This window comes from Arachis duranensis, chromosome 2, assembly GCF_000817695.3.
Source record: "Arachis duranensis cultivar V14167 chromosome 2, aradu.V14167.gnm2.J7QH, whole genome shotgun sequence".
NCBI classification, from domain to species: Eukaryota; Viridiplantae; Streptophyta; class Magnoliopsida; order Fabales; family Fabaceae; genus Arachis; species Arachis duranensis.
The window spans coordinates 41,347,040-41,357,790 of record NC_029773.3 but is presented as its reverse complement, the minus strand read 5'-3'; the positions used below and the strand labels follow the sequence as shown (position 1 = coordinate 41,357,790).

Sequence of the window (10,751 nt, the reverse complement as noted above, 5' to 3'; positions counted from 1 at the left end):
TAAAAAGAAACATCCTAAAACCTATGAAACATCCGGTAACCCACATAAAAATAATTATCCATTTACTTGAAAAGAAACATCCGAAAGAAGTCAAACAAACAAATTCCAAAAAAAAAACGAACGCACACAAGGGGCGTTACCTTGTCTATGGAGCCCTTGCAATCATGACTACTTTGTGCGACGGCCTGGAGCGTCGACAACGGTGCTGGCAGGAAGATCGGCGTCGCAGCAAGAGGCGCTCAACAGGGAGGGACCGATCGCGTCGAGGATTCGTTGCACAGAGAGCTGCGCGTCGCAGTGATGAGAAATCGACACAGGGAAGACGGTAGCATAGTCCAGCAAACTCCGCAACAATCTCATATAGCGGGAACTCGCACCAAGACGTCAAGGATCTGAACGCGCCACTCACGGCAATGAAGATTCCATGCAGGTCAGCCCGACACGGCTCAAAGGAGTTGCGACGAAGGTCACAGCGGCAACGCCATGGGCGATTGAGCTTGAAGGACCGGCAATCCGATGAGAGAGCGCTTCATGTTACGAAGCGGTTACACGATGATATTCAGTGGAAGGTTACGTTGCAATAATCCTAATTTTGTAGCACTAATCCTAATTATTTATAATCCTATTTTTACAAAAGTTAAAATCCTATTTTTTAAAAAGTTGTTCAAGTTAGCTAATGGTATAGTTGACTTTCTATACATTATTTCAAGAGTCAATTTGAATATTATCTCCTACATGTTCCTGAAGATTTTGATGTCAAACTAATTAGCCCTTAAAAAAAATACCAAATTGGTCCTCCATGATAACAAACGATGGACATGTTATATCCTTCTATTAATTTATCACATAAAACTTAGTAATGGGGCTTATATGTACCATTAATTACTATGTTGTGTCTATTTATGAGATCATCATGTAGATAACTTTTGAAACAAAACTTCATCTATTTTGGTAGGATTCATAATAAATAGAATGCAGTTGATAAGGGTTTTGGTAGGATTCATAATAAATAGAATGCAGTTGATAAGGGTTAGATAGAAACTCAAGAATGCAATTGATAAAGGTTAGATAGAAACTCAAGATAATAATATTTCACTGTCCAAAACTAAATTACACTACATCATTTCGATATTCATGTAACAACAATGTAACATCCATCATTGTAGATAACAAAATACATAGACATCTTCATTTCATTTCATATTTATGGATGAAAGATATACATGTCCACCATTTGCTATTATGAAGGATCTAATTGGTATTTTTTTCTTCAAGGACTAATTAGTCCGAAATCAAAATCCTTAGGGATCTAATTATCACTTTACTTTAAATGCTTAGATAGAATTTAACAAGCATACTATTGCATCAGAAATAATTCAGGTATTTGGACAGAGGATCTTCAAATTTAATCAACCGATAAATTCAAATTCCATAAATCTACAATAGCACACCATCCTTGATGCAGACAATTCCAAAGGTAATTCGAGAAACACGTTAACTACAAACAAAATAAACTATCTTACAAGTTTTGACTTGGCACATTGACTTTTGTAAATCTTTTGTATTAGGAAAACAGTTAAACTTCTCGAAACACTTCATCGAATGTTAGAAACAACTTTTTCAGTTATGGGAACTCTCATTCCCTTTGGTAGCAAAAATTTAACCAGATAAACTAGTTAACAAACGCGTATAGCAACCAAGGATAAACATGCCACTGAACTAAACGATGCCAGAGTTTGGACTGCAATACTTCAAAAAAAATTCGATCTTGTCTTTGCATAAGATTATGATATAACTAACCCGCAAAAATAAAAACCAAAAATCTTTTTTATCATAACAGAGTACAAGAACAAAATATCTAGACAAGAAACTAAGTAACTCTCGGTAAACCTCACTGTGAAACACCCAACCACTTAGAGAAGTTATCAAATTCAGTGTAATCAGAATCTGAAACCATAGTTTGATACCATGCCTTTCCAGCGGCCCTGATGGCAGAAGCTTCCTCCTAACAATCACAGACACAAAAAAGATGCAATTAAACAATTACCAAAGTTTAAGGCAATGTATCAACCAACAACATGAGCAAAGGCATTCAATTACCAAAGAGACATTATACAAAAGAAATTCATGTCACCACAAATAGGTGAACTTGAATGCCATAGTTATATTTAAATTCATGCTGATTTGATTTGGTATTCTATGGCCTAAGATTCATCATTGTTCTCATCTAACACATACATATGTAGCTGAGTAAAAACACAAGCACATTGCAATTATCAAAGAACAATTTGAATCAACTAACAATTACCATTTACAACACATGCACATACTTTAAGCTATTTGACGGAACCATGGAACGTTATTCATAATCCCCCGCACAAACTAAGATGCACCCGGCATAAAGAACATAAAAATCATGTTCGACCAGTAAATTGCAGCCAGAAAAGCTCTAAAAAGAATATAATCAGCACGAACATTAATACAATTAAATCAACAACAGAAATAACAATTTATAGCTGTTAGTCCACGCCACACCGAATCACAGAATCAATATAGCAAATCTGAAAACACAATAAACCCATATTCAACACGAATCTACAATCAATAATATTTTTTTTAAAAGAAATTGGAACCCTAAAGCACTGCAAAACAACTAGATATATCACAAAATGCATAATCTCAAAATATAACAATATACACACCATTTTCAAACCAAATCCACACTATCACAATATCACACAATGCTACATACTAAATTCATAAAAATGACAAGTGCTGCATAGTTGAAATTCACATACCTTGGAAACAGTCTTCCTCTTCTGGTCAAGCTTCTCCTTCTTGGCCTTAACGCGTTGCGCCTCAGCAAGAAGTGCCATCCTCTTAGCAGCCTTAGCATAAGGGTTCAACCTCAACATGACATTCAGGTTCTTCAGAGGGTTCTTCTTCAATGTAGCCCTCTTAACCTCCTTCTTGATCGGCCTTACAACACTCTGCACCTCATCAGAGTTAATAATCCTAGCCAAATCTGCATTCACCATCTTCGCCCTAGGAAGCAAGTACCCCTTCTTCTTCTCAGACGGCTTCTCAAACGAACCATAAATCGAATCAAGCTTCTCGAATGCCGACTTAGTCCATATTACAAACCTCCCAAGGTGTCCACCAGGCGCCAATTTCAATAAATTCAGTCTCTCAACGTTCGCAACTTCGACGCCAGGAATGTTCCGGAACGCCTTAACAGCCTTAGCTCCTTCGGTTCCGTACACAATCAGAGGTCCCTTTCTTGAAATGTATCGGCGGTTACGCATTTTCCCCTTACCAGGGCGAATTGCGTGGCTGTCCTTTGCCTTCTCAGCGTCGGAATAAGCTCCGATGGATTTCAAGACGTTGATCGCTTCCTTTGTCTTTTCAACGGCTTCCGCGGCATCTGAGACGACGAGAGGGAGCTCCGGCACGGTGTCAATGCGGTGGCCGCGTGCGACGACTAGTGAGGGAATGGCAGAGGCCGCAATGGCGGAAACGACGGCGTACCGCTTCTGGTTGACGTTGATCTTGCGGTGCCAGCGGCGCCAGATCTTGGTAGGGGCGAACATGCGCCCGCCGCGGCACATGTTTCCGAAGGCTCCCTGGCCAGCACGGTGAGTTCCGCCGCCGGGAACACGGGGGATACGGGAGACAGCACGCCCGGTTCCCCAGGACTCGGCGGAGGTTTGGTGGCCGGCGCGGCGGGAGACGGCATAGGGCTGGCGGGAGTTCTTGGAAATGTTGTCGTGGACGAATGTGACGATGTCAGGGCGAATGGCGGCCTTCATGACATCGGGAAGTGGGACAGTTGGTTGGGCATCGGTGGCCATGTCGCCATCCAAGGGTTGGACGGTGACAAGGGGTCGAGCTGCTGCTGCGGCCATGTTTAGGGAAATGGGGGAGAAAGAGAAGGGCGGGGGAAAGTGAATTAGGGTTTTTCTTTAGGGTGAGAGTAAGAGAGTTTGGTTAAGAACGAATTTATAGTGTCTCTCTGCAAAAAGGACATCTCATTTTCTTTTCCTGTGTCTATTATGTGTGCGATTGTGTTTTGCAACTGTTGTGGTTTTAGGTTTGGTTTGATGGTTTGGGCCGCGTCTCTTTTGGGTCCCTTGCGGTAATTATTTAGGATTATTTTTGTGTTGAATAATTATCCAAATCTATTTGGTAGCGTTTGTTTTCGGGGCAGGACACGGAGATATGGACAATACTTGTTTAAAAAGTGTTTAGAAGTAGAGACATGGACAGTGAATATATTGTCTCCGAGACAGTTTTTTATACTTTTGTGTCCACTCTTTCACGAAGGACAATGATGGACACGGGATTTAGAAGAGTGGACACGGACAATTTTATAAATTTTGTTTTTCTTTTTTTTCACTATTACCCCTTCTTTTCTTTTTATCGTTTTACTTCAATACCATTTTAACCTTATATTATATATTATTTGATTTGTAATAAAAATAATAACAAAAATAATTAATCTTAAAACTTTTAAAAGATAAATATTAGCAAAAGTAAAATTGATCTTTTAAAATGCTCATCAAATTTATTTTTTTTGTTAATCTTAACCATATGTATTCCTACATATTAATAATAAATTTTAAAATAAAATAATTATATTGTAAATTTTATTTTAATATAAATATTAATATATTTTTTTATTAAAATTTTTTGTCTCTTCAAATATTTTTTCAAGTTTTGTCTGTACTTCTACGTACTCTCATTTTTTATTAAATTAATTTGTATTGATGTAGAAAATTTGGAATCACAGGGTTATTTTAGTCATTTCATATAATATTTTAATCTTGTCCATGTGTATCCAAACATAATACTAGACATTACATTAGTGTCTTGTCCATAGTATCCAAACACAATACACAAAAGATAATTTTTAGTGTCCGTCTTATTGTCTCCGTTTTAGTGTCATGTTCTGTCCTGTCTCTAAAAACAAACGCAACATTTTTTATAGGATGTTTTAATTCTCAAAAAATTAATACACATATTAATACTTAATTTTTGTTTCTGTCGGTAAATTAAGTTTCTCATATAATTTCTCTGTTTAAGATTGTTAAAAAATTCTGATGTGATACATTTAGTATCTAAAGTGTTCGATAATATGTACAAATGTCCCTCATAGATAAATTGATCTCATCCTTGTCAGCAACACGACGTTGTTTTGGATGTGGAACAAAAGACAACATTAAAGTGGGAGAATAAAAATCATGTTTCTTCAACCTTCATGGAATTGCATTTTTTCTTCGAAGGCCTTCTTCTTCTACCGCCGCCGCAATTACCTCATTTGCATCTTCCCATAGAACCCATCCATCGTTTCCTGCTTTCTCTTTGACCCAAGGAACCACGCATGGTGTCCTCTTCCACCCATGGCCTAGAACCTTCAAGTCTACGGTCTCTGCAACTTTGCCGTAGTCCCTCTCGGCCACCACCTCTATGTCCTCGGTAGATTCCTAACGACTGCCATTTCCCTTCCTCTACAACTTCACGTGGCGTCCACGCACCCTCATACTCTCTTCGCGTGGCAGCTTCATCTGCATTATGGTTTCGTGCTCTGGACAGATTCTTATCACCGCGCTCTCTCAAAATCGCGAGACACTGAAGTGTATGTTATTTTGCAATGTGTGTTGCAGTATAGAGCACAATGCAAAATTTACAAAGGCTCTTTGGTTTTGTATATATGTTCCTTGATAGTTACTAAAGATGTCGATGAACATTTTTTGTTTGTTTCTTTTAGGAAAATTATCTCAATAGAGTAGTTTAGGGTTATATGATTGTGGTTTTCTTGATTATAGGTATTTGTTCTGAGACCACTACAACTAGATCCACTGCGTCTTCCTCCTTGGCAATTCGATGAAGAAGACTTCCTTTTCTGGTCGCCGTTGTAGTTGAACTAGGGTGATGATTGAATTATTGATGGTATAGAATTTCACTAATGAAATCTCGTTGCAAGTATAGTTTCTAAACCAACAATAATCCTTTCATACAAAAATTTGGTTGTCACAAGTAACAAACCCCTAATAAATCTAATAACCGAAGTATTTAAATCTCGGGTCATCTCTCAAAGAAATTGCAGTGTAGTGTTCTTGTTAGTGGTTATGAGTTGTATGTTTTGGGGTTTTTGAGATAATAAACATGAAATATAAATGGAAAAGGAAATCAAATGACAAAAAAAGAGGTCTTGGCAAGGTTTGGTGGTCAAGGATCTCTATCCTTATCACTAACCACAACATGAGAATTGGCAAGGATCAATCCCATTAAATCATCCTCTAACTAGTAAAGGAAAGTCAAATGAGCTATATCAATCCAAGTCCATAAGTTCTAGCTATCCACTAAATCAATTAGTGATGGCTAGAGTCAACGGCTCCCAATCATCAATTACTTGGACATTAGTGACTCAAGAGTTCTTAAGTTACCATCCCAAGCCAAGAGCATAAAATTCTACTCTAACATCTTTCCAAATATTTTATCAAACACTTGGAAGGCATAAAAGAAAAGCATAATAAGATTGCAATAAAAGTAAATCTACACTACTCAATTGTAAGAAAATTAATAGCAACAATTCAATTAAGCAATAAAGGAACATGAAACATGAAATTGCATAAAAGGAAAATGGAAGAACAAAAGTGCATCAACATAAAAGTAGAGAATTAAAAGAATTAAATGCTAAACTAGAGAGAGGAGATGTAAAAGAACAAGAATTACAAAAGGAAAAGTGAATCAAAGCATGAAATTAACCTAGATCTAAGAAATCCTAATCTAGATCTAACCTAATCCTAATTCTAGAGAGAAGAGAGAGCTTCTCTCTTTAGAAACTAACTTTCCCTCCAAAACTAAACTAAACTAAACTAATGTGTGAAGTGCTTGTGGTTTCCCTTCAATTCTTGGGTTAAATAGCATCAGAGATGAGTTGGTTTTGGGCCTGGGAAGCCCAGAATTCGCCCCCAATATTTTGCCTTTAAGTGAGTCACGTGCGAGCATCGACGCCTACGCGCCATGTACGCGTACGCATCGCCATGCGACTCCACAATCCACGCCTGCGCCAAAGCTTTTCCTCTTGCATCCTTTGGCAATTTCTCCACTTGCATGCTTTTTCTCTTCATCTCTTTGATCCATTCCTAGCCTTTCCAACCTAAATTCACTAACAAACATATCAAGGGATCTAGTGGAATCAAAGGTGAATCAAAATTAGCAATTAAGGGCCTAAAAAGCATGTTTTCACACTTAAGCACAAATTAGGAGACAATCATGAAACCATGCTATTCCTTTGGATGAATGTGGGTAAAAGGTGATAAAATCCTCTAAATTAAGCACAAGATAAATCCTAAACATGGGGTTTATCAACCTCCCCACACTTAAACCATATCATGTCCTCACTCCTTATGCTAAATCAAGAAGGAAACAAAGGGTATCAACATTTATTCAATGCAAACTAATTAAATGCAACCTATCTACATGCACTATCTAAATGAATGCAAGTACTCGGTCAAAACAAATCAATTCCCAAGAGAATATATATAAGCTTAAGGGCTAAAGCGATAGCAATCAAATCAAATCCACAATTGAATTGAGTTATTAAATATTTTTACAAACTTGCAAGAAGAGATGATCATAGGTGAACTAAAGTTTACAAACTCAGCTTCAGGGATGAAGAATTTGAACTATAATTACAACGCAATGTTTGGAAGAGGACACCATAACGACAATATGTTTCACTACTGCTCAGGGACTATTTTTTCCTTCTTGGACACATGGACACTTAACTGCCACATGTGCGACGTGCCAACTCAACAGTCTCCATTAGTGAGTCATGCCAGAAACTGGAATAAGGACTGATTCGGCTAATAGAGACAAATACTAGGGATTGATGTGTGTATTAATTTTCTTTGGGGACTAAAATGTCCGCTTTTAAAATTCTTAGAGATTGATTTGGGTAATTACTCTTTTGTTGGCTGTTTTTTGCTGTTAATCTTCGTATTTTTAAGCCAACTTATTTGTCATACAAAAACAAACAAAATGAAAATAAATACTCAAAATTTGGCTTTTTATTTATATAAATATAAAAATATATTAATTTCCTAAATACACACCATGTAAAAGTGTTGTCAAAGTATGCATAGTCAATTCACACAAAGTTCCTGTAAAATAGATTTTGTCACCATTTCAGATGCACCACCAATGAAATGGAGCTAGGCGTGTCAGTCTTTGGAACTGCGTTCTGACACATGCAAATTGGAGCAGCAAGTACAATCCGTGAGTGGTGTCAATGAAGTGACAGGCTCTTTGATGGTGTTGCGAATTGGTGATATCTACTGTGGCACTTGCAAAGTGGCCAATTTAGGTGCAGTGACTGCGAAAATGGCTAAATCAACTGTGAGGCCTGCAAACAGGGATGGTTCCAAGTGTAGCTTTGTAGGGGCAAGTGCCCCACTACAATTTGAACATTTTTTAATAGTATATAATAATAATATTTATTTGTCCCCATTATATTGTTAAATTTGACCCCACAATAATTTTTTACTCAATTTTTGGTACTTAACTGTCAATTTAAGAATTTCATATTAGATATTCGTTAGAATGAACAATTCTCATATTAGATTTATTATTATTTTTATTATTGTTATTTATATTACCATAATTATTTAGTATTGTTATTATTTTTATTATTGTTACCGTTATTCTTTTTACTGTTAATATTTTTATAATTGTTATTATTATTTTTTCAGCCCACATATATGTTTAGTCCACATGGAACTTTGATTGACGTTTTTTTATCAGATTCTCCTGATCTAAACATGGAGGTTAGATGACAGAGGCTTGAGACCTACTTACGACGTACTGGATTTTATTATGCATATTTGATAAAAAGCAGTTTGAGTATGACAGTCCACTTATTAGTGCACTTGTTGAAAGATTGCACCCAGAAACTCACATTTTTAACTTCCCATGGTGATAAGTGTACCATTACTTTAAAAGACGTAGCAATGCAATTAGGGTTACCCATTGATGGAGAACCTGTGAGTACTACTTTGAGGTCATAGAGTAAATTTCACCAGAGATATATATGGCAATAGTGTGAAGAACTTCTTGGGGACGTTCCAGATGGGCTTGTTGAGACGATAAAGTTCAACATAAAATTGAAGTGGCTAAGGACTCAACTTCAAGAGATGCCACACGATGCCTGATGAATGAGATTTTCTCGATGGTCTAGAATTTCTCTCATAGAAATAAGGACTTCGTTGTAAGTATAGTTCTAAACCAACAAACAATTCCCACATCAAAAATTTGATTTGTCACAAGTACAAACCCCAAATAAGAATTAACCGAAATATTTAGACTCCGGGTCGTCTCACAAGAAATTGCAATGAAATGCTCAATTATTGGCTCTGAGGATGCAAGGGGGTTTGATTTTATATTTTTGACAAGAAAGTAAATGACAAGAAAGTAAATGAACAATTAATTAAATAAAGAAGGGAAAAATACTTTTGGCTAGACATAGGTAATTGAGATCACCATCCTTGTCTACAAACCAAATATTGATAATTATGAGGAACCAAGTTCATTAAGTCTACCTCCAAAAGCTTTAAGTACGTATAATCTACTCCTAAGCTTGAGGTACGTCAAATGGCTTGATCAACATCAACCCATAAGGTCTAACCTCACTACTAATTAACCTAGTAGTAGGCTAGTGTCAACGGGTATCAAGTTCATCATCAAGGGTTCTCAAATCACCAATTCATTGAGACCCAATGACTCAAAGTCACTCAATTCCCTTAGCCTAGGCTAAGAGTAAAGGAAACTACTCAAAAACTAAAGGAAACATTTCATCAAACACTTAGAGTGCAAGAAAAGTAAACATCATCAAATGTAAAAATTAACAAGATCCATAACTATCATCAACAAGAAATCAACAATAACAAGTAAAGTAAACATCAAATTGCATTAAAGAGATCCAAATTCATCAAGAGTTCATCATCACAAAAGAAACATAAAAGAGAAATTAACATGAGAGAATAAGAGAATTACACTACTAGAGCATGAAAATGTAGAAGAAACAAGATGAAAACATGAGATTGAACTAGATCTATGAGAGATTAGCCTAAACCTAACCTAATTCTAGAGAGAGGAGGGAGCTTCTCTCTCTAGAAACTAACCTACATGATGCTATACTACCAAACAATTGCTCCCCCCTTGCCCAAGCTTGAATTCTACATGAAATAGCATCAGAAATGAGTTGGGTTGGGCCTAAAGTGCTTCAGAAATCGCTGGGGGCGATTTCACTTTAGTGGGCCACGAGCAGCATCGGTGCGCATGTGTACATGGCGCGTGCGCACCCCTAAACGCAAAGCAACATATGGCAAAATTTATATCATTTCGAAACCCCGGATGTTAGCTTTTCAAGGCAACTGGAACCACCAAATTTGGACCCTTGTAGCTCAAGTTATGGTCGATTGAGTGCAAAGAGGTCAGGCTTGACAACTTTACGGTTCCTTCATTTCTTCATGAGTTCTCCAACTTTGCATGCTTTTCTCCTCATTTCTTCCATCCAATACTTGCCTTATGAACTTGAAATCACTCAACAAACACATCAAGGCATCAAATAGAATTAAAGTGAATTAAAATCACCAATTTTAGGGCCTAAAAAGCATGTTTTCACATTTAAGCACAAATCAAGGGAGAATTGCAAAACCATGCTATTTCATTGAATAAATGTGAGAAAA

The 10,751-nt window shown here is 36.9% G+C and overlaps 1 protein-coding gene across 1 annotated transcript; it reads right to left on the bottom strand.

The window, feature by feature from the left end:
- Positions 1–1,750: 1,750 nt before the first annotated feature.
- LOC127744812 (60S ribosomal protein L4-like) lies at positions 1,751–4,042 on the bottom strand. Its single transcript, XM_052257304.1, has 2 exons — positions 2,799–4,042; positions 1,751–2,005 (listed from the first exon to the last, which is right to left on the bottom strand). Exons 1-2 carry the CDS (start codon positions 3,903–3,905, stop codon positions 1,892–1,894), a joined length of 1,221 nt encoding a protein of 406 aa, XP_052113264.1. The 5' UTR covers positions 3,906–4,042; the 3' UTR covers positions 1,751–1,891.
- Between the last annotated feature and the right edge of the window lie 6,709 nt (positions 4,043–10,751).

Coding starts and splice junctions, on each gene's coding strand:
- LOC127744812 (XM_052257304.1), bottom strand. CDS start 3,905: ATGGCCGCAGCAGCAGCTCGACCCCTTGTCACCGTCCAACCCTTGGAT. Junction 2,006..2,798: donor AGAGGAAGACTGTTTCCAAG/GTATGTGAATTT, acceptor TGTGATTGTTAG/GAGGAAGCTTCTGCCATCAG.